This window comes from Gopherus evgoodei, unplaced genomic scaffold (genome assembly GCF_007399415.2).
Source record: "Gopherus evgoodei ecotype Sinaloan lineage unplaced genomic scaffold, rGopEvg1_v1.p scaffold_37_arrow_ctg1, whole genome shotgun sequence".
NCBI lineage: Eukaryota > Metazoa > Chordata > Testudines > Testudinidae > Gopherus > Gopherus evgoodei.
The window spans coordinates 4,147,909-4,171,070 of NW_022060049.1; the positions used below are offsets into that span (position 1 = coordinate 4,147,909).

At 49.8% G+C, this 23,162-nt stretch overlaps 1 protein-coding gene across 3 annotated transcripts; it reads left to right on the forward strand.

Annotated features, from left to right (window-relative positions):
* The first annotated feature begins 630 nt into the window (after window positions 1–630).
* On the forward strand, window positions 631–21,611 carry LOC115642079 (CD209 antigen-like protein A). 3 transcript variants are annotated; one of them, XM_030545465.1, is made up of 11 exons: window positions 632–794; window positions 2,328–2,462; window positions 2,851–2,886; window positions 3,728–3,781; window positions 4,993–5,118; window positions 10,291–10,353; window positions 16,061–16,126; window positions 17,968–18,063; window positions 19,120–19,271; window positions 20,284–20,393; window positions 20,501–21,611. In XM_030545465.1, the coding sequence occupies exons 1-11, from the start codon at window positions 719–721 to the stop codon at window positions 20,631–20,633; spliced, it is 1,047 nt and encodes a 348-aa protein (XP_030401325.1). In that variant the 5' UTR covers window positions 632–718; the 3' UTR covers window positions 20,634–21,611. The 3 variants fall into 3 exon arrangements, with proteins under 3 accessions (XP_030401326.1, XP_030401325.1, XP_030401327.1); XM_030545466.1 differs by lacking the exon at window positions 16,061–16,126 and having other exon boundaries at window positions 631–794; XM_030545467.1 differs by lacking the exon at window positions 19,120–19,271 and having other exon boundaries at window positions 17,968–18,059.
* The last annotated feature ends 1,551 nt before the right edge of the window (window positions 21,612–23,162 follow it).

Here is a 23,162-nt window from a genome sequence, read left to right on the forward strand (position 1 = left end):
ATCTTGGAAGCACAACCCATGTTGATGGCCAAGGAGGTGGAAGTAACATCTAGAAAGGGCAGCTGAGCTGTTCTGAAACTGGCAAATATATGGGAAAACAAGGAGCTTGACCCAAGACCCAAGATGAAGATGTACCATATGGCTGTGATATCCACAGAGGGATATGCCTCTGGCACTTGGGAGAGGTGAGCTGCCCCCAGTAGGAAAACAACATATTCCATCAGAGATGCTTGCGGAGAATAGTTGGGGTCCACAGGTGGGAAATCATAACAAACGTTACTGTGTCATAAAGGCCTGGCCAACAGCCATAAAAGCCAATCATTTGAGAAGAAGGCTGACGTGGTCTGGGCCTGTTGCATGGATGCCAAGGAAATGTATTCTTAGACGAGCCCTTGACCGCTTGGTAGAAGATGAAAAAGAAGACAACAGCTGCCATATAAGAAATCCCGCAGCCCAAGCCTCACAAAGTAGGACTCACCTTCAGTCATTCTGTTTTCTGGCACCTAAAGGGCAAGGCTGTGGGCTGGGTTCCTCTTCTGCTAACGGAGCCCACAGCTGGGAGTCGGGCGTGGTACATATGATAATGTGGGCAGTGACCCATGGCTGGGGTGGGGGAGGAAGGAAGTCACAGGCATGTGAAAATCACAGAGCTCCTGACAGAGCCAGGCTGTTGCTGGTCCCCACAGACGTCCTTCGAGTCCATCCGCGGGGGATCAGCATGGCTCACCTGAGCGACTACGGGAACTGGATGGGTCATTTGCAGTCAAGAGGCAAGAAGCCAGTGGAGCGCAGAGGTAAATGGCCAGTGATCTGATGGAGGCCTGGCTACTGGGCCTTCCGGGGGCTGTCGGCTTGGCAGATCTTACGTACTAGCTACTTAATGGGATAGGAGGCCTCAGAGGAAAACCCAGGCTGCTGCCGGGATCATGGTGGGGAAATAAGTAGGAGCTCTCTCCCCTGCTAGTCTGTGCTACCCTGATGTCCCGGCAGGGTGCTAGGAGATGCTGTGTTGCAGGATGGGTGCTCGCCCACCTTGTCAGGGTTTGGCCCCAATGCCCCAGCATGGTGCTAGAAGGTGCAGGGCTGCCTTTCCCACAAGTTGTATACCCAAAGTCTTGACCACATGTGGTTGTTAAAGATCCCTTGGCCCCTTCCATAAGAGTCAGGGTGTTACCCATTGTGTCCTGGCAAAATTCCAGCCTAGGCAATTCCCACTGACCCCCAAAAGCCCCATTGTGGTTCAACTGAACACTGGATTTGTCCTTCCCACCCTGCCTAGCTGTTAAATAGCCCCAGTGCCCCCACCCAGAGATGGCTGCATCTCAGTGCTGGGTGAAGAATCCCTGTGTAAATAGCCCCTGAGTTCCACCCCAGAGGTGGCTGCATCTCAGTGATGGATGAAGGATCCCTGTATAAACAGCCTCTATGCCACGTCCTAGAGGTAGTATCATCTCAGTGCTGGGTGAGAGAGCCTTGTATAGACAACTCTGGTCTCACCCCAGAGGTGGCTGCATCTCAGGGTACGTCTACACTACCTGCTGGATCAGCAGGTAGTGATTGATCTACTGGGGACCGATTTATCGTGTGTAGTGTAGACGCGATAAAGCAATCCCTGATCACTCTCCCGTCGACTGCTGAACTCCGGCAGTGCAAGGGGTGGAAGCAAAGTCGACGGGGGAGCTGCGGCCGTCGATCCAGCGCCGTGAGGACACAAAGTAAGTAATTTTAATTCGATCTAAGATACATTGACTTCAGCTACGCTATTCTCGTAGCTGAAGTTGCGTATCCTAGATCGATTCCCCCCCCCTACACACACACCCCAGTTTAGACTAGGCCTCAGTGCTGGATGAAGGATCTCTGTGTGTAAATAGCCCTACACCCCACCCCAGAGGCGGCTGCAGGATCCCTGTATAAATTGCCTCTATGCCACACCCGAGAAGCAGCATCATCTCAGCACTGGGTGAGAGAGCCTTATATAAAGAGCCCTATGTCCCACTCCAGAGGTGGCTGCATCTCAGGCATGAGTGAGGTGATAGATCAATAGAAATACACCCAGAGCCCATGAAGTGCCTTGGGATGAAATGGAGAGTCAAGAGACTGTATCAATGTGTGTGAGCACACTCCCACCCTGGGTGAAGCAGCCCCCTCCTCCAGCTCGTCTGCTGCCCAAAAAGAGCCCCCACCCTCCCTCTTCCTTCCCACCCAAGGGAGGGTTTTGACCAGCCGGCCTCTCTTCCCATAGCTAGCTCCCTCCTGTGGAGATCTCCCATTGCCCCCATGCTGGCCCAGCCTGTCCCAGTGAGACTGAGTGGCTCTGTAATCTCCAGGCATGGCTGCTGAGTCCGACAATGAGGACGACTACGAGAATGTGTCTCTGGAGAACTCTCCCAAGCCCCCGCCCCTGCCACGTGGGAAGAAGGTGAAGGTGGCCGCGCCAAACCGGAAGGACAAAGGAGCAGCAGGTACCAGGGAGCCCCAGCTGCCCCGCTCCGCGCGGATTGCTCTTGCCCCACTGCTCAGGGGCTGGGGAGGGGGTATCAGCACAGAATTTAGCCTCCAGCCCCGAGCCACCTTGGGTCCATGGGAGCTGGTGAATCTGGGCCTGGCTTGGCTGCTCACAAATGGCCTGGCTGGGAATGGCCGGGCAAGCCCACAGTGGGTGGTGGTAACACAGAACAAGCAGGCTGGTTAAATGGAGGGGAAGGCCAGGCCTGTGGCTCACTTGTGGGCAGGTGGATTCAGTTCCTGACCCCTGGGTACTGCCCGGGTTCCTGCCCCAGATGCACAGACTCGGGTGCCCACCTCTGTTAGGCGCCACCAGCCAGACTCACCCGTCTCTCTTCTCTCCAGGTCTGGCAGCGACACCAGGCAGACCCCCCAAAACAGGTGAGAAGCATTCCAGCTTTTTGCTGGGGAGCAAGTGAGGCCTGGGTACAGAGCAGTGCCCCCGTCCAGCTGCTGTTCCACACAGCTGAGAGTGTGTCACGTATGGCAGCATTGGGGGACAGAACTCGTGACCTTCTGTTCCCACGCTGCTGGCCTAACGCAGCTGTGACATGTCCCGGCCAGCAGGGGGCAGCGTCACATTCCTGAGCTGCTTTGACACGTCCCAGCTGTGCAGCCCCACCCTCCCCCCCATTCCAGGACATCACCGGCTTTACCTTCCTGGCCCCCGTTTCTCACTACGGCACTGGAAGGAACACCCCCCGCCCCACAGTTTCAGGGCTGCCCCTCCCCCACACAACCCCCCATCCCTGCGCTGGGAGCTTCACACGGTATAATCCCTCCTGTTCCTTTCAGACCTGGCCATTTCAGTGATCTCGGGGGACCCGGTCCTAGGCCTGCCAAGCTCGGTGAGGACTCGGAGCTCTGCTCGGCTTGCGGCCGAATGCCCCCTGCTCCCCCCACCCTGGCCCAGGGGCAGGCAGGAGCTGTCCCTGCAGTCTGTTCCCTGGGGCTATCAATCCCGGCTAGTCAATCCCTTGGGGCCACCGTTGCTTCCTGGGTGGTGGGGGTAGCTGAGCTCTGGGGAGATGGGGGGTCCCAGAAGGAGCACCCCAGTAGGGGCACAGACTGGCCCAGAGCAGCCAGCCAGAGTGAGTGGGGAGGGTGAAGCCCAGCAAGGTCGGGGCTGTGTGTGCCCTCTGCAGCCCAGGATGGAGAGTAGGATTTCGTGGCCTTTGCAGCAGAGCTGGCAGATTTAATGCTCTTTGTCCTCCACGCCCAGGGCTGGACCTGTCGTCCGCAGCTGTGGCAGCTGCCTTCCAGTCCCCAGGAGGAGGTGAGTAGAGTCTGCCAGGGCAGGGGGGCGCCCTCAGCACCCCTGGCTCGGGGCACAGGGTGCGTGTGACAGGAGCCTGAAGCTGAACAGAACCAGGCCGGACTTGCAGGGGAGAGTGAAGGAAAATTCACGCTGGTCCTGGATTGGGTGACTCAGTTAGGGGCTCTCTTCTCTCCTGGTCAGAGCTGACCCCAATGCAGCACTAGGGGACGCTATGCTGCAGGGAGTGGGACGGGGGCTCAGTAGGGGGCGCTCTCCCCTCACTGTCAATACTGACCCCCAATACCACAGTGCAGCGCTAGGGGGCTCTCTCCCCGCAGTCAGTGCTGGCTCCAGTGCCATAGGGGGCACTGTGCTCTCTTTTAGGCAAGGCATACAATCAGCCAATTAGCAAGCTCCTGGGGCAGTTACAGGTAGAGTCGGGATGCTCACCCCAGTGTCCTGCCCAGGGCCGACACTTGCATTTAGGTGGCTTAGGCAATCACCTAGGGTGCCAGCATTATTAGGGGGTGGCATTTTGCTGGGGAGTGGTGCGGCAGGCGGCTCCGGTGGAGCTGCCACAATGGTGCCTGTGGAGGCTCCATTGGTCCGCGGCTCCAGTGGAGCTGCCGCAGGCACGACTGCAGCAGCTCCACCAGAGCCGCGGGAGCAGCCGACCGTCCGCAGCCAGGACTGCCGAGCTGGGGGATCAGCTCGCGGGGCGGTGAAATGGCCGTGCGCCTAGGGCGCTCAAACCCCTAGCGCTGGTCCTGGTCCTGCCCATTGCAGGGGAATTCCATTCCCTCTCCCTGGATTCCTCCTGCCCTGTCAACTGCTCAGGGAACTCTCCTTCCAGCCGGGCCCTATGTTACACAACTCTCCAATGGCCGCAGCACTCCACCCCAGAGGTGGCTGCACTGAAGTGCTGGGAGAAGCGATCCCTGCATGGACACAGCTGGGCAGAGGGAACTGGGGGTCCGGCTTCTTGCTCTCACCAAATGGAGGTGCTCTCTGTGGAGTTACCCAGCTATCTGGTGGGATGCCCTGTAAATCTCTCCTCCTTTTCATAAACCCATTTGTAGCAGCAGGTACCTCCTGCCGACATTTCAGAGTCACCCACTGGAGGGAGAGTCCTTCACTATATCCTGCCTTACCCAGCCCTCCTTGCTTAACTTCCCCACTGTCCTGATCCCTTCTCCCTGCAAAGAGCTAACTGCTGCTATTCTCCATAGATCTTCCCCTCCCTAAACCTGCCTCACGGAGAGGTTTCCCTGAAAGGTCTCTGCTGATCACCTACATCCTGCTGGGGGTTTGCTTTCTCATGTGCAGCGTGTTCCTCGTCCTGGCCCTCATGAAACGTGAGTGTGAGGCGGTCCCGGGGGTGTCAGGACAGCTGCAAGTGGGGTCATGTGGGCTGGGCTCTCCGGGCCAGGAACGATTCCTCATGGGGACGGGGCTGCTCAGGAATTTCTCATTGAGACTCTAGGCCACAAAATTGAGGTTTTGATTCCACTAAATTTCACAAACATGGGTCGGTTTCCACAGCCATTTTTTGCCTCTTCCAGAGAAAAACCAAACACCGGAAAGAAGAAATATTGTGATTCAGAATTGCTGCCATGGTGCCTCAAAGGAGCTGAGTTCAGTTAGCACGTGTCCCCATTCTCCTCTCTGGGCTGAGCTCCTCAACTTATAGATTCATAGATTCTAGGGTCAGAAGGGACCAATGTGATCATCTAGTCCGACCCCTTGCACAGAGCAGGCACAGAACCCTACCCATCCACTTCTATAACAAACCCCTAACCTATGCCTGAGTTATTGAAGTCTTCAAATTGTGGTTTGAAGACCTCAAGCTGCAGAGAATCCACCAGCAAGTTGACCCATGCCCCACGCTGCAGGGGAAGGCGAAAAAACCTCCAGGGCCTCTGCCAATCTGCCCTGGAGGAAAATTCCCTCCCGACCCCAAATATGGCGATCAGCTAAACCCTGAGCATGTGGGCAAGACTCACCAGCCAGCACTCAGAAAAGAATTCTCTGCAGTAACTCAGATCCCATCCCATCCAACATCCCATCACCAACCACTGGGCATACTTATCTGGCGATAATCAAAGATCAATTGCCAAAATTAGGCTCTCCCATCATACCATCCCTTCCATAAATTATCAAGCTTAACTTAAAGCCAGATATGTCTTTTGCCCTCACTACTCCCCTTGTAAGGCTGTTTCGGAACTTCACTCCTCTAGTGGTTAGAAACCGTCTAATTTCAAGTCTAAACTTCCTAGTGTCCAGTTTATACCCATTCGTTCTTGTATCTACATTGTACTAAGCTTAAATAATTCCTCTCCCTCCTTAATATTAATCCCTCTGATATATTTATAAAGAGCAAGCATATTCCCCCTCAGCCTTCTTTGGTTAGGCTAAACAAGCCAAGCTCTTTGAGTCTCCTTCATATGACAAGTTTTCCATTCCTCGGATCATCCTAGTAGTCCATCTCTGAACCTATTCCAGTTTGAATTCATCCTTCTTAAACATGGGAGACCAGAACTGCACACAGTATTCCAGGTGGGGTCTCACCAGTGCCTTATATAACGGTACCTTTGCTGAAATACCTCGCCTGATGCATCCTAAAATCGCATTAGCTTTTTAACAGCCATATCACATTGGCGGCTCATAATCATCCTGTGATCTATCAATACCTCAAGGTCCTTCTCCTCCTCTGTTGCTTCCAACTGATGCATCCCCAATCTATATCTAAAGTTCTTATTATTAATCCCTAAGTGCATGACCTTGCACTTTTCACTATTAAATTTCATCCTATTACTATTACTCCAGTTTACAAGGTCATCCAGATCTTCCTGTATGATATCCCTGTCCTTCTCCGTGTTAGCAATACCCCCAGCTTTGTGTCATCTGCGAACTTTATTAGCACATTCTTGCTTTTTGTGCCAAGGTCAGTAATAAAAAGGTTAAATAAGATTGGTCCCAGAACCGATCCTTGAGGAACTCCACTAGTAACCTTCCAGCCTGACAGTTCACCCTTCAGAATGACCCGTTGTAGTCTCCCCTTTAACCAGTTCCTTATCCACCTTTCAATTTTCATATTGATCCCCATCTTTTCCAATTTGACGACTAATTCCGCATGTGGAACCGTGTCAAATGCCTTACTGAAATCGAGGTAAATTAGGTCTACTGCATTTCCTTTGTCTAAATAATCTGTTACCTTCTCAAAGAAGGAGATCAGGTTGGTTTGGCACGATCTACCTTTAGGAAAACCATGTTGTACTTTGTCCCAATTACCATTGACCTCAATGTCCTTAACTACTTTCTCCTTCAAAATTTTTTCCAAGACCTTATATACTACAGATGTCAAACTAACAGGCCTATAGTTACTCGGATCACTCTTTCTCCCTTTCTTAAAGATAGGAACTACGTTAGCAATTCTCCAGTCGTACGGTACAAACCGAGTTTACTGATTCATTAAAAATTCTCGCTAACGGGCTTGCAATTTCATGCGCCAGTTCCTTTAATATTCTCGGATGAGATTGTCTGGGACCTCCGATTTTGTCCCATTAAGCTGTTCAAGTATGGCTTCTACCTCAGATGTGGTAATATCCACCTCCATATCCTCATTCCCGTTTGTCATCCTTCCATTACCCCTAAGCTCCCCATTAGCCTTATTAAAGACTGAGGCAAAGTACTTATTAGATATTGGGCCATGCCTAGGTTATCCTTAACCTCCTTTCCATCCTCAGGTGTTGCGGTCCCACTTCTTCTTTCTTTGTTTTCTTCTTATTTATATGGCTATAGAACCTTTTACTATTGGTTTTAATTCCCTTTGCAAGGTTCAGCTCTACTTGGCTTTTAGCCTTTCTCACTTTATCCCTACATGTTCTGACCTCACTAAGATAGCTTTCCTAGCTAATCCCACCCTTCTTCCACTCCTTGCAGGCTTTCTGCTTTTTCTTAATCACCTCTCTGAGATGCTTGCTCATCCAGCTTGGTCTACAACTCCTGCCTATGGTTTTTTTTCCCCTTTCTTGGGTTGCAGACTTCCGATAGTTTCTGCAGCTGTGACTTAAAGTTATTCCAGGCCTCTTCACATTTAGATCCACAAGTTCTTCAGTCCAATCCACTTCCCTAACTAATTTCCTTAATTCTTTAAAGTTAGCCCTTTTGAAATAAAAACCCTAGTCCCAGATCTATTTTTGTTTATCCTTCCATCTAGTTTGAACTGAATTAGCTCATGATCACTCAACCAAGGTTGTCCCCTACAACCATTTCTTCTATGAGGTTCTCACTGCTCACCAAAACCAAATCTAAAATGGCATCCCCTCTTCTCAGTTCTTCAACTACTTGGTGAAGGACTCCATCAGCTATCACATCCGAAAAATCTGAGCCCTACTATTCTTGCTAGCACTTGTCCTCCAGTCTATATCTGGGAAGTTAAAGTCTCCCATGATCACACATTTCCCATTAGTGTTTACTTCATTAAAACATTGAAGAGGTGTCTATCCATATCCAAATCAGATCCCGGCGGTCTGTAGCACACCCCAGGCACTATCTCAGGGAGGCTCTAGCAGCTTTCTTTCCCAGTGTGATTTTTGCCCAGACAGACTCTGTCTTGTCCATTCCATCACTTCTTATTTCTTTACAGTTAACCTCCTCGTTGATGTACAATGCTACTCCACCACCTTTGCCTTTATTTCTGTCTTTCCTAAACAGCACATAGCCTTCAATACCTGTACTCCAGTCATGACTACTATTCCACCATGTTTCTGTTATCCCTATAATATCTGGTTTCACTTCCTGCATCAGTAGCTCTAGTTCCTCCATTTTGTTCCCTAGGCTCCTCGCATTAGTGTACAGACATCTTAATTTTTGCCCGTTTGGCTTCACTCACATTCTGTACCCTGTTAGGCACAGACATTCTACCACTAACATCACCTGTTAGTCTGTTATTTACAATACCCTTCCTCCTTATGCCAACTGAACTACACCTCCCAGGATGCACCCCTGCCAGGGATTCCCATGATGCATTGCCTCCACTTTCCAAGAGGGGAGACTGCAGTGCGTCATGGGGGAGAGATACCTCATGGTCCTAGTCACTGGTCTAGGGAAGGCTCCCTGGTTGGACCATTTAAATCTCATGTGCGACAGTCTCCCCTCTTGGAGAGGGCAGCCAGTGCATCATGGGGTCCAGTGGTGGTTCATCATGGGTGATGAAGTCTGGGTGGGGAGAAAAGTCCCTACTGGGGAAGAGGGCATGAGGCATCCAAACTACAACTCCCATAAGATACCAGGGCAGAATTTCCAAATCAAAGTTTTTCAGTACTTGGATTTCCAACATAGGAAGAAAAAAGGACTTAAAAATCAATTTTCCATGAATTTTAGTAAAAAAGTAAGGGTTTTTTGTGTGTGTATGTCTGTAAAAAAGTCTATGGGACAAGTCTGGCATTTTCTAGCAAGCTCTGTCCACAGACAAGGCCACTGGGACTTGGGCATCACCAGATCTGAAGGGGGTGGGGGATGAATCTCCAGCAACTCTGCATCTCAGGAGCGGAGGCTTTGCCCCAGGGTGAGAATTTGTACCCCAAAACTGTTAGGCTGCGATTCTGCTCTCACTGGCCCTGATGAAAGTCAGATGTCACTCCGCTGAAATCAGTGGAATAGCGATGCCAGGAGTGTGATTGGAATCCGGCCCAGAGGGCAGGATGGGTCCTTGCTCCAAAGTGAAGAGCCGAAACCTGCAAGGGAAGCACTCAGCAGGGCCAGACCCTAAAGGATCAGCACCTGAGGTAAGCAGCAGCGGAGCAAAGTGCAGCAGAAGGAACTGTAACAGCAAGGGAGTAACTCTGGATTTATTCCACTCAGCACTTGATCTATGAATGTGAGGAATCATCACCTAAGAGTAAGGGGGTGGTGTTAATAGTGCTGCCAATGCTCACTATGTTTGGTGTTTTTCCGTAAAGCCCCAGCTCCTGGAGTCCTGGGATGATGGGACACTCTTAGCTCATTTCAAAACAAACCAGTAAATGCTTAGCCCTCATGGCTGGGAAGGGAATAGCTGGAAAACACACTCACTAAGGGGTCTTGTGCATTAGACCCTTTCCCCCTACTCTGCATCTCTCTTGGCTATGTAGATTGTAAGCTCTTCAGGGCAGAGACTGTCTACTCCGTGTTTGTGCAGTGCCTAGTCCAGCAGGGTGGCGATTGTGGCTGGTCCCTACGCACTGCTTTTGTATACATGATTACTAATAGCTCAAGAGACCAGAGGGCAAACAAGAAGAATCCCCAAAATTATTTTTTAAAAGATTAATGGGTTTTTTTGGGGGGAGGCATGATTCATAACTTTTTGAACACCTGGCATTGGAAAATCCCTCACTGACAGCACTAAGTGATTCCCCTCCCTCCCCATCAAACCGATTCCCCTAGCATGAGAAGAATCCAAGCCATTGGGGGCTGGAGCAATTTCTAGTGTAAAGGATGCCCCGGCAGATCACAGCTCTGCTGTTTGCTATTTGTTCATTTATCAGGCCCAGAGCTGCAGCAGGAGTCAGAGGAGCCAAATTTCCACCTTCCCCAGAGGGCAGCTAATGGTAAGTAAATGCTCCCAAGCTAGCCCAGCATGCTTGTCTCTGGCTCAGCATAGACGCTGGCTGGGTGAGGTCGCTGTAGCTGATCATTTTATTACAGTGAATTGTTTAGCAGCCTGCAACACCAGGCCAGATTCTGATATGTTACAGCCATGGAAATCTGGAATAACCATTGGTTGGCGTGACGGGGATCAGAATCCAATGCAGGGTCAGGAGGCCCCTGTCTAAAGGCTATAGCTGTAATTAACACTGGGTGAGGTTTGGGCTTTGTCATAGGTTTCACCTCCACTCTGGACTTTAAGAGTACAGATATGAGGACCTGCATGTGAACCCTTAAGCTGAATTACCAGGTTAGATCTGGTTTTGCTGCCACCACTCTCAAGTACTAACTCCCTTCCCTGGGTAGTCTTGAGAGACTTCTTCACCAAGCCCCCGGTGAACACCAATCCAACCCCTTGGATCTTAACACAAGGAGAATTTAACCATCTCCCCTCCTTTCCCCCACCAATTCCTGGTGAGTCCAGATCCAATCCCCTTGGATCTTAACACCAGAAAAAAATCAATCAGGTTCTTAAAAATAAGATTTTTAATTAAAGAAAAGAAAGGTAAAAGAAAAAACCTCTGGGAGAGATTTGCATCCCAGCTACTCTCACAGACAACAGATTCAAAACACAGAGGATGTTCCCCTGGGCAAAAATTAGTACACAAAAGAATTCCCAATTTGATTATTCCTCTAATTGCACAAAGACAAAGTCACAAAAGAAAACAAACCTATTTATTCGTTTCTAAAACTTACAACTCTGATAAGAGGCCGGTTCCTTGATCTTTTCCACTCCGGCCAAAACTGAAACTGACCAAGACAAAGGGAACTTCCCTCCTTCCTTTTGAAAATCCTGTCCCCCCATTGGTTCCTCTGGTCAGGTGTCGGCTAGGTTAGGTGAACTTCTCAATCCCTTACAGGTGAAAGATGCATTAACCCTTAACTATCTGTTTATGAAAGGCTTTTCATGCAAGTTACAAAAAATGTAAAGTCTGAGTTTTGAAATTCTCACTGGGTTTCAAAAAGACAGAAACTGGTGGGTTTTTTTGTTTCCATGTTAGTAGTTTTCCCATCAAGGTGTTTGTCTCTCAGAGGTTTCTTAGAAACGAAAAACACCCTCACTTTCCAAAGCCAAAAAGATTTGATTTTCAAGAAATGCCACAGAGGAGCTAACGTGGCCAGTCAGGTGGGGGTGGGTGAGTAAGAGACACCAGAGGGGGGCACATGGGCATGTTCACACCAGACCTCAAGTAGCCAAACACTGAAAACACATTTTCAGTTAAGAAATTAGAAAACTTCATGAACATTTCAGTGTTTCCCCAAGTTTTCTACTTTTTAAGGCTAATTTTCATTAACAGAATCAAATGAAAACCTGTAACCAGCTCTAACTGCTATTAGTGTCATCAGCTGTAGTAAATAGTTCTGTATCCCAACTCTCACCATCATAGACCCAAATGTGTGACTGTCTTACGCACCACCCATAAGCCAGCAATAAGCTTCCCTCCAAAGGCACCATTTGAGGACAGACCTCTCCGTAACTCCTGCTGCTCTGAGAGGTCAGGCTCAGTTTGTATCCCTGTGACCGGGGGTCTAGTGGGGAGCCAGCTGGGGTCACTCAATTAGGGTGAACTGCACAGAATGGGGCAGCCAAACCCCAAAAGCTGTTGGACATTCCAATACTTAGATTGACCAAGTCAGCGCAAAACAGCTGCTTTATTACCTCACTGGTTACTCCGAAGTCCAAACAACACAGTTCCCCTAAAGTGATCCAGCCTCAGGCCTCCATCCAGGTACCCATGTCCAATATGATGATTTCTGAAAATCTTATTTCATCACATAAAAGAGAAGGTTTTACCAATCCCAAAGGTTCGGACACATCACCTCCCAGGTTAATGAATGTTTCAGATCTTACCCCAAGTACATGCTACCGCCAATCCTTATTAACTAAACTAAAATATATAAAAAACAAGAGAGAGAGTAAAAGCAGCAAAGAATCCTGTGGCACCTTATAGACTAACAGACGTTTTGGAGCATGAGCTTTCGTGGGTGAATACCCACTTCCTCAGATGCATGTAATGGAAGAGAGAGAGTGTATGGTTAGAAGATCAATATACGTACAAACGTGAGTTCAATCCACTGAGGTGCAGATTCACAGCCAAGATGGTGAGCTTTGTATTGGCAAAGAGTTCTTTCAGAAATAGTTTGTAGATTATAGTCCAATGTCCAAATCTCATATTCAGGGCATACTAGAATAACTGGGACCTCAGTCTTATGACTCAAACTTCCCCTGATGAAGCTTAAGCAGATCTGAGATGACAAAATCAGGATCCAAGGCTCTTTTATACAATTTCATGTCCTTTGACAAGCTGGAATTCTTTTGGGAATAAAAGGTAATTAGGATGACTTTGAAGAAGGTCCATCACCTGTACTTAGCTATACAAATTAAGGTAAGGCCATTTGCTTGTTCCTCCACCATTCATAGTCCATTTCAAAGAGAGATGACTACTGAGATGGCCTGTGGTTACAATTCATTTACATGATTGGATATTCTTTTGACCTCTGAATTATCAGAATACAGCACAGACAGAGACTGTTAATTACATTGTCCACCCTACTCGTACATCTGTAAATACACAAAAACACAAACATTATCTCCCCACATGCCTTTTGAGGGTTATTTATTTTGCAGAATGTTTAACCCTGTCTAGCCTCATGTCACACCCCCAACATGAGACTGGTGGGGAAGGCAGGAGGGATAACTCAGTGGTTTGAGCATTGGCCTGTTAAACCCAGGGTTGTGAAGTCAATCCTTGACGGGGCCACTTAGGAATCTAGGGCAAAATCAGTACTTGGTCCTAGTATTGAAGGCAGGAGGTTGGACCCAATGACTTCTATGAGATATGGTTCTCTCCATATATTTAAATATTTTTATTTTAAAAGGTTAAAATTAGAGCTCCTGGATATACCTTAAGGATCTCCCCACATGATCTGAGCTGTGTTTACACTGAATTCTTTGTAAGGCCAAATTAACATAGCCATTACTGTTCTTCAGAGAGCCCTTACTTTGGTATTCAGCCATGAAGGCTGTTAGCTGTTGTACTTCAGTTTCCCTTCGTGTAGTTCAAGCTTGTAGTGGTTTTTCTGCTGTGGAAAGTTTTAGAAACATGTCTATGCATTAGCTGTGAAGCCTCAATGTTGTTAGGCTTTTTAACACAAAATGTGTTCTTGTTGAGCCAAACAGCATAATCAGAAGGGTTTCTCTTATGTACCACTCTTAACATGTTCCAGGGCTTTTCCAAAAGACCCTGCACATTGTACATTTTTACAGTTCTTGGTATCAGCAACAAGTTAGTTACAATCATTAGCAATAACATTGTCAGGGTTCCTTCCCCACTGGGAACTCTAGGATACAGATTTGGGGACCCGCATGAAAGCCCCCAAAGCTTATTTACCAGCTTAGGTTTACAGTAAACTGCCACCACCAAGTGTGTTCCAAATCTTAGGGAAGAGCCACTTGGAACTCTGCCTTTCCCCAAATATTTCCCAGGTCTCTAACCCCCCCTTTCCTGGGCAGATTTGAGACTAATTCCCCCCCCTCCCTAAATCCTTACACTCCTTTTCCTGGGTGAAAAGGAAAGGCTTGAGAGCATACCCTCACCAGTTAGTCCTGGTGAACACAGATCCAAAACTCTTGGATCTTAAAACAATGACAAAATCAATCAGGTTCTTAAAGAAGAATTTAATTAAAGAAAAGGTAAAATCATCTCTGTAAAATCAGGATGGAAAATAACTTTACAGGGTAATCAGATTCATGGAGCCCAGAGGAACCCCCTGTAGCCTTAGGTTCAAAGTTACAGCAAACAGAGGTAAACCCTCTAGCAAAAGGAACATTTACAAGTTGAGGAAACAAAGATAAAACTAACGCGCCTTGCCTGGCTGTTACTTACAAGTTTCAAATATGAGAGACTAGTTGAGAAAGATTTGGAGAGCCTGAATTGATGGCTGGTCCCTCTTCGTCCCGAGAAAGAGGAGAAAACACAAAACAATGAGCACACAGACAAAAGCCTTCCCCCCAACAAGATTTGAAAGTATCTTGTTCCCATATTGGTCCTTTGGGTCAGGTGCCAGCCAGGTTACCTGAGCTTCTTAACCCTTTACAGGTAAAATGATTTGGGTGTCTCTAGCCAGGAGGGATTTTATAGTATTGTACACAGGAGGGTTGTTATCCTTCCCTTTATAGTTATGACAAATATTAACATCAGTTCTGTCACAAGGGTACATTTACAAACATTTTTGTTGTGCCAAGTCTTTGGTTTAGACAAATCATTCTTTAGGTCAGCTTGTTCAATATCCCTTTTGAATCTTTGCAGCTTTTTCTTGACCTTCCTTAACATAGGCTTTCAGTTTAACCACTTCCTTGGGGGTTTGGTATTTTAGGGTTAACCTGTGGCTTTATTTGCATGATAAACTTGTCCCCTTTCTCCTTGTTCCAGAGGGTCAAAATCTGAGCTCTTTTGCTTCTGAAGTCTTTTTCCACAGCTCACCACTAGATGTCAGGGGAGAGCTCATTCAGACTCTGCTTACATCTGTAAATACATAAAACCACAAACATTATCTCCCCACGTCTTTTGAGGGATATTTATTTTGCAAGATGTTTAACCCTTTCTTGCCGTGTGTCACAATCCCCACGGCACTTTACCCAGCATGCCTTGTCAGCCTCTAACTCCCATGAATCTTTCTAGACTAGAACTCCCAGAATCCCTCTACTCTGGGCAGCAAGAAGCAATGGGCCAGAGCTGGACCTTCTCTTAAAGGGCCACCCACCATACCATGAGCTGCTCCCATTTGCAGTAGATTTGCTGGTCATTTGTAGCTGGGAGCTGCGAATCAATCCTTATGCTGAATCCCATGGCATCTAGGGTTACCACCTGTCTGGTTTTTACCTGATCAGTCTGGTTTTTGGCTTCTGTGCTGGGCCTATTAAAGGTTGTTAAGTGACTGGTTTTCAGGACCTGGCAGCCCTAAATGGCACCCAAACCAAAAGCCTGGTTGTCACAGGGTGAGGGGGAGGGACAACTCAGTGGTTTGAGCTTTGGCCTGCTAAACCCAGGGTTGTGAGTTCAATCTTTGAGGGGGCAATTTAGAGATGGATGGTTGGGAATTGGTCTTGCTTTGAGCAGAGGGTTGGACTAGATGACCTTCCAACCCTAAGATTCTATAATTAACCCTTGCCAGCCCCAGCTCCTCCTCAGGTGGGGCAACCTCCTATTTGCAGGTGGGAGGATCCAGCAAGTGACAGGGAGGGAGAGGAGCAAGTGATAGCAATGGGGCCTTGGGAAAGAGGTGGGGCAGCGGAGGTGCAATAGGGGTTCAGTTACCAGCAATTAGAAAGGTGGCAACCCTAATAGCATCCCTCAGGCTTTTTTGACTGACTGATGTGGGGTCCCAGCATGAAAATGGCTACACTGGGAACTCACACAGATCCAGCCACACACCAGCTGGCAGTCAGAAACAAACCCCTCCATTACCAAATTATTCCTCTCTGCGAAGGCAGACAGTTGCTGCCATCCCCTAGCGTTACAGGCGGGCTCCCCACACTGCACATGGCCACTCAGGCTGGTTGTGGCGACCTTTCCCCTCTCCTGATCCCAAGAGCATTTCTGTTTGCAGTGTCCCAGAACCAAGCAGATTGGGAGAAGATCAGAGCAGAGGTTGCAGCACTGCAGAAAACAGTAGGTGAGAGAATCACAGAGATGCTTCTGCCTCTGATCAGCAGTGAGAGTGAGGGGCTGCGAGGTCAGGGTTGTGGGCTCTGTGTCTACCTGGGGCTCTGGACTTGGGTGAGTTCTTTATTTGGTGTATTATGGTAGCTCCTTGGAACCCAGTCATGGCTCAGGACCCCAGTATGGTAGGCGCTGTACATTATTAGGTGTTTTACGGTAGTTCTGAGAAGCCCCAGCTTGTACAAACACAGACCAAAATGCTTTCAGCCTAAGCAAGTCACCTCTCAGGAGCCAGGTGTCCATGGCATGGAGAGTCTGTAGCCACTGAAGGCTCTGTGGCTGTCCCTGGCCTGCCCAGCTGGGGCTCTCAGAACACTGCAGGGACGATGCAGAGAAGGTCTGCAGGGAGCCAGCCCAGATGCTCAGAACGGTCCCTTCTGGCCTTAAAATCTGTGGGTGAAATCCTGGCCCCCCAGAAGCCAGGAGGGGTTTTCCCCATGCACTGCCCCTCTATGAATCTCCTTTCTGCTCTGAAAGCACAGTCCCTACCACTCCAGCTGAGCCTGGGCTACACACAAAAGTTGTGCTACTCAAGTTATATTGGTCCATTTAAAGCAGTACAACCCTCCTAGTGGAGATCCAGTTATCCTGGTATAAATGTACTTACACCAACACAGCCATTCCTACACAGGGAGGGAATACACTCGACTTGTAAAAGGCATCTTCGACTCGGTATAACTGGATCTGCTCTAGGAGTTGTACTGGTAAAACTAGACCAGTTTAAAAAAGAATTATATCCTTAAACGAAAGAGTTATACCAAAACAAAGGCTGGAGTAGGGCAGATCTTAAGGAGAATCTCCATCAGCAGTATAGGGTCTACAACACACAGCTAAACAGTAGAGGGTACTAGAGGGCAAGGAAGATATAATAATCCCTAGCTCTTGTATACTGCTGTTCATCAGTAATTCTCAAAGCAGTTTGCAAGGAGGGCAATATCATTATCCCCATTTGAGAGATAGGGGAAACTGAGGCACAGGACAAGGAAATTACTTGCCCTAGGGCACTGAGCAGGTTAGTAGCAGAAATGGGGATTAAACTCAGATGTCCCGTGCCTCAGGTTGGTGTTCTCTCCACTAGCCCACCCTGCCTCCTTTACATATTGCTCAGTTCTGTAGGTTTCATACCCACCCACCTTTGGTGAGGTTCTGCTGAGCAGTGGCTGCCTTGAAGCATTTTATATGAACTCTTAGAGGCGAGATTCGATGGTTTAATTAGCGCTGAAGCAATTAAAAACCCTTCAGAGAGATCCATTTTTAAAGAAATACGAACAGAAAATTGTTTTGTTACCAATTCTTGAGTAGCTGGTTTATTTGCCCAGGCTGTCAAAGCCCTATTTGGGGTCTTTAAGTAGGACTTAAGCAGCCTGATACTGTCCCTCTGCAGTCCCCTAAAGGGACCGATCCTGTGTCACAGTGGGCCACACTGGCGGTGTGAAGGGGATGGAAATTGCCCCTGCCCTGGGCAGGGGGAATCACAGGTTAGTGTGGAACTGGCGTCAGAGCCCTGCACCTGCCTGGCTCCCAGCCCCTGGTGTAAGGGATGGATCAGGGGCTTGGCTGGAGTGCACTGCCCCATGGGTATTCCCTGCTTCCCAGAGGAGGCAGAGCGTGAGTTAGAGCAGCCCGGAGGCTATTCTGACTGTCGCCAGGGGCCCAGGTTCCAACCATCACAGAGGAGACTTCGAGCAGGACCCGTGGCATCTGTAAGCGGCCCAGTGTTGGAGGCTGTGCAAGAAGCTCTGAGATGACAATGCTGCACTTTGGCTGCTAACCTCCTTTCCTCCACCAATCCAGATGCTGTCCATCTTTTGGTATCTGTGGAGCTGGCCGCTGTGAAGGAGCTTCACAGTAAAATGCAAGAGGAGATCACGGTATTAGAGAAAAGAGTAGGTGAGGAGCACAGTGCCAGCTGCCGTGCCCATGTGAGGGCTGCAGTCAGAGGGAGGTGGCAGCAGACATGGGCTTGCAGGGCCAGATGCTCAAGGGAACTCTCGGCACACAGCAGCTGCCCTTGCACAATTCTCTGTTGTTCTCAGTGGGAGCAGGGCCGATGCAAGGATGTTTCGAGCCCTAGGCGAAACTTCCACCTTGGGCCCTCCCCTGTCCCCGAGCCCTGCGGCGGCTCCCTGCCCCCCCCCAAGGTGCCCCCGCACAGCAGCTCCTCCCCTCCACCCTGAGGCACACTCCTGCGGCAGCTCCCTCCCCAGGGAGCCGTGCAGCAGCTCCTCACCCCAGCTCACTTCTGCTCCACTCCCTCCCTGAGCTCTGCAGCAGCTCCCAATCCCCCCTCCGCCCTGAGGTGCCCCCCTCGTGGCAGCCCTGCCCCCCAGCTCACCCTGCTTTGCCTCTCCCCGAGCACGCTGTCGGTGCTTCACTTCTCCCACCTCCCAGGCTTGCGGTGCCTAACCTGATTGGCGGAGTAGCACAGGCAGCCCTCCCCGCACTTCCCTGCTCCAGCTCCCTCTGCCTAAATGCCGGCGGCGACTGGGCGGACGAAGATCCGGCTGCTGTGGTTGCTGCTGAAGAAAATACCATCCCCAAAATCCTAGTGCCCTAGGCGACCGCCTAGGTCGCCTAATAGGTTGCACCGGCCCTGAGTGGGAGCTGTGGGATGGGGGATTCTTTGAGCCAACCCCAGGCCCACCGAGGCTGCTGGCTACAGCCATCCCCTGTGGCTCGCTCTCCGTGTGTCTACACTGGACTGGGGCGGGAGCCTCACATCTGGGTCGGCAGAGCGGTGCTAGCAGGGCTCGCTCTGGCATGCTAAAAAGAGCCATGTGGCTATTGCTTTGGTGCTGTGGCTGGGGCTGTAATCGGGCCCCTGGGCCCTGGAAGAGAAGGGGTTAGAACACGGGGCTGGGAGTCAGGACTCCTGGGTCCTTTTCTTGGCTCTGCCAGATTCCCTGCTTGGCCCTGAATTGGATTATTCTGGGTTTTGCTTTCTAGATTCTGTCTGCGGCCATTGCCCATGGGGCTGGGCCTGGTTCCAGAGAACCTGTTACCACTTTTCAGAGTCTACCAAAACCTGGCATGAGGCCAAGCAGTTCTGTTCGGATTACGGGGCACACCTGGTGATCATTAACACCAAGGAGGAGCAGGTAAAGCCGCCTGCCACCCTCCTGGTGTACCCCAACCAGGCCAGGGAATTGCACAGCTACCCAGCAATAGCAGCAGGTTTACCCAGGGAATTCCTAATGGGTGGGACCCAGGTGACCAGGGAGCAGGTGAGATCGACTGGGCCTGGCTCTTAAAACACGGCTCTTTTAAGGGTCACCAGGTTTTTCAAAAGCCACCAGCAGGCCTGGGTCTCAAAGGGAGCCCGGCACTCTGCAAATATGCTGTGTGTTAACCAACCCAGCGTGAGCTCTGAGACCACCTTGGACTAATATTCCCAGCACAGGAGTAGTGACACCTGAGCACACCAGAAAACAAAACAAAAGCCTAGCGTGGAAAAACCTGCGAGAACTGGAAAATATAAGCAGGGGGCAGAGTTTGAAAGAACAGGCTGGACAAACACTCCTCAGGGAGGGGATCGGTTTCCTTGGTACTAGGGAGGGGCTTGGTGACCTCCTGGCATCTCTTCTAGCCCCACAGTTTTAGGAATCTTCCTGGAGTTTTTGCCAGTTCTGTGGGGAAGGGAATTGGAGGGGTGTTTTCAAGCAATCACTCAGACAAACCTTAATTGGCTCCACCCTGAGCCTTCCCCCCACACCAAGTTATGTTTCTTCTGTGCAGCCATCTGCCCCCCAAGCTCAGGCTGAGACCACACCCACCAGCTAGGAACAGCCCTCAGTTCCTGCTGGATTTGAGGTGGTGACACATCTATGGCATTTAAGCCCCCCCCAGCATGTCACACTCTTCAATCTTGTTATTCTGCTAGCACCCTCAGGAGCAGGGCTATTGTTCAGTTGGGTGGAACTGAGGCATAGAGAGATGTAGTGACTTGGCCAGGGCCATACAGGAAGTCAGTAGCAGAGCTGGGACTTGAACTTGGGTTTCCTGAGTCCCAGGCCAGCACCCTGCTCACCAGGCCATCCTTCCTAGCATTGGCAGAGTGCGTAGACTGTCCCCCACCCATTCATCCCCTTAGTCTGTTCTTGTCTATTGCAGGCATTCTTGGTGATGAACCGCACAAAGTCCCGAGTGTACTGGCTGGGGCTGAGTGACAAGAAAGTGGAAAATCAATGGCTCTGGGTGGATGGCTCCCCTCTGAAACTCAGGTATGTCTATGAGTCTATGAGTCTATGTGGGGTGAAAGGCTCCATGCCCCCCTTCCCCACCCCTTGCTCCCCACTGTGGTCTCCATGGGGCTTTATTCTTCTTCCAGCTTCTGGAGCACTGGGGAGCCCAATGACTCCAGTGACGAGGACTGTGGCACCATGGCGATCGACGGGCGCTGGAACGACATAAACTGCTACTGGACTGACTACTGGATCTGCGAAAAGCCCTGGCTCTGCTAGAGCCTGGCTCGGCCGCCAGCCCACGTCCTTCCTGAGCCACGGGCTGACCGGTGGGAACAGGCCCGGCCTCCTCCAGATCGATAGTCTCCCCAAGCTGTGTTCTCTTGGTGATGTGCCCCATTGCATAACTCTTGCTGGGAGCTAGGGGTTGTTCTGAATCCCTAGGGGGATGGTATTTCTGCAGTGTGTCCTAGTGGGTAGGGCAGCAGGCTGGAACACAGCACACATGGGTTCTCTTCCCTGCTTCATCCTGGGACCTTGGACAACTCCCTTCCCCATGCCTCAGTTTCCCCTTGTAAGGGCTCAGGCTGTATCACTTCTGAATTTTGGATGATTGTATGACACTGTACCATGAAATGACTGGGTCATGGAATGCCTACATGTGTGTGGATGCCCCAGGAGGTAGCAGGGTTGGCATGTCTCTGCCAGACCAGACACAACGGAGACGGACCAGCATGCAACATTACATTAAACACCGTGGGACAATGAGTTTCCTCTGCCTGGGAGACGCTGCTTTCTGCTCTTGTCCAAGGTGAGGGAGGCTTGGAAGTAATGGAAAGTTACCACAAGGCAGAACAAAAGAAGCAGCAGTTTAGAAAGGGACACCCAGTGGAGCTTTCTCGGGGACAGAGCCACCTTGCACCAGACAAAGGGCTGTGCTACACTAGAAAATCAGACTGATCCACCTACGTGGGTGAATAATCCACTGCCTTGAGCAATGTAGTTAAGCTGACCTAACACTCAGTGTGGAGGGCTCGGTCGGTGGAATAATTCTTCCACTGATTTAGCGCTACCTGTCTCGGGGAGGTGGATTTCCTCTAGTGATGGGATAACCCATCCCGGTGCTGTATTATATGGCTGTCCAGAAACTGGTAATACTGTTCAACCTTTCTTCCTGTAGTATATGATTACTCAAAAAGAACAGGAGACCTTGTGTCCCCTTAGAGACTAACAAATGTATTTGAGCATAAGCTTTCATGGGCTACAGCCCACTTCACTGGATGCATAGAATGGAACATCTAGTGAGGAGATATATATACACATACAGAGAGCATGAAAAGGTGGGAGTTGTCTTACCAACTCTGAGAGGCCAATTAACTCCCACCTTTTCATGCTCTCTGTATGTGTATATATATCTCCTCACTAGATGTTCCATTCTATGCATCCCATGAAGTGGGTTATAGCCCACAAAAGCTTATGCCCAAATAAATGTGTTAATCTCTAAGGTGCCACAAGGTGCCACTCCTGTTCTTTTTGCAGATACAGACTAACGCGGCTGCTACTCTGAAACCCGTCTATATGATTATTGGCTTTTAGCAATAAACTTGACTGGTAATGATTGTTTGGTCTCTTGAATATATTTCATAACGAGCCAAAGTGTGGGCAAGCAATTGACTATACTATTTAGCATCTGCTTTTAAGCTGTTTTATATGTGTATTGTTCGTTTTCGCCAATGAACTCACACAGACAAATGATCAAAGGCAAAACCACCATATCACCCGTGTGGGAATGCTTTTCTCCAAGCAATCGCTCCAGAGCTGACCTTTCCATACTTGTCCTCAAAGGCAAACGGCACAACACTTTCAAAAGGCAGGTCTGCTAGACATCAAAAGCCATGCACTTACCAGGGACACTGGTTTTATGGCTCATTACAACAGTTTGTAACACATCGTGCTGCCCGCCTCAAACCCTTTATGCATAACACTCTACCCCCAATTGCCCACTTCATTTCCAGTGACCACCCCCACCGCGTATCACCCCTTCTGCTTAACGATCTGTGCCAGCTTGTATTTTACTCAGTCTGCCTCCTTCCCCAGAGCTGAAGAAGGGCTCAGAGTTGCACGAAAGCTTGTACCAGAAGTTGGTCCAGTCAAAGATATTAACCTCGCCCCCCCGTTTCTCATTGCTTTGTGTGAGTTGTGCTCTCCTGGGCTTTACATGATTAAATATAATGAACATAAAGCTGATAGACTGAACAAAGAGAGAGAGAGAGAGAGAGTGTGTGTGTGTGTAACTGCTTCTCAACAGAGGCGTGTCCCTGAGAGGGTTAAACTGTAGGTCAGAAGCATGACACCTTTTGGGCGCCGTTCTGGGGGAGGCTGGATTTAAGTACAGAGGAGTCTGAAGGGTCAGCGCTGTGGCCAGAGGGGGGCAGACAGCTGGACAGCAGGGTCCAACGCTCAGAAGGGGGAGCTACAGGGAACATCCATGCCCTGAGAGTGAGCCCAGGCACCCCAGGCTTGGGGCAGTGGCTGGTGTCTGTTCAGACTTCCGGAGCTTGAAACCCTTCGGAGATGCAGGTGCAGAGGCTTGGATTCCCCTCAGAGCAGTCCCAGTGGGTGGCCCTTTCCTCGAGTGGCAGCGCTCACCATCTGCACGTGGGTGACTTCCGCTCGCCCAGCCCTCGGGCAAGGGTGGACCCGGACTTTGCTGCCTTCCACCCCTGCCCCGTACACCTGGCAATACATCGTTCAAGTTGTGCTCCAGCGGTGTATGGTGAATGGGGCAGGGCGAGCTGCACTCCATGG

What these genes read in the sequence shown, in the direction of transcription:
- LOC115642079 (XM_030545465.1), top strand. Translation starts at nt 719, where the DNA reads ATGGCTCACCTGAGCGACTACGGGAACTGGATGGGTCATTTGCAGTCA. An exon ending in GAAGGACAAAGGAGCAGCAG is followed by an intron (nt 2,463 to 2,850) that starts GTACCAGGGAGC and finishes TCTTCTCTCCAG; the next exon opens with GTCTGGCAGCGACACCAGGC. An exon ending in TTAACACCAAGGAGGAGCAG is followed by an intron (nt 19,272 to 20,283) that starts GTAAAGCCGCCT and finishes TGTCTATTGCAG; the next exon opens with GCATTCTTGGTGATGAACCG.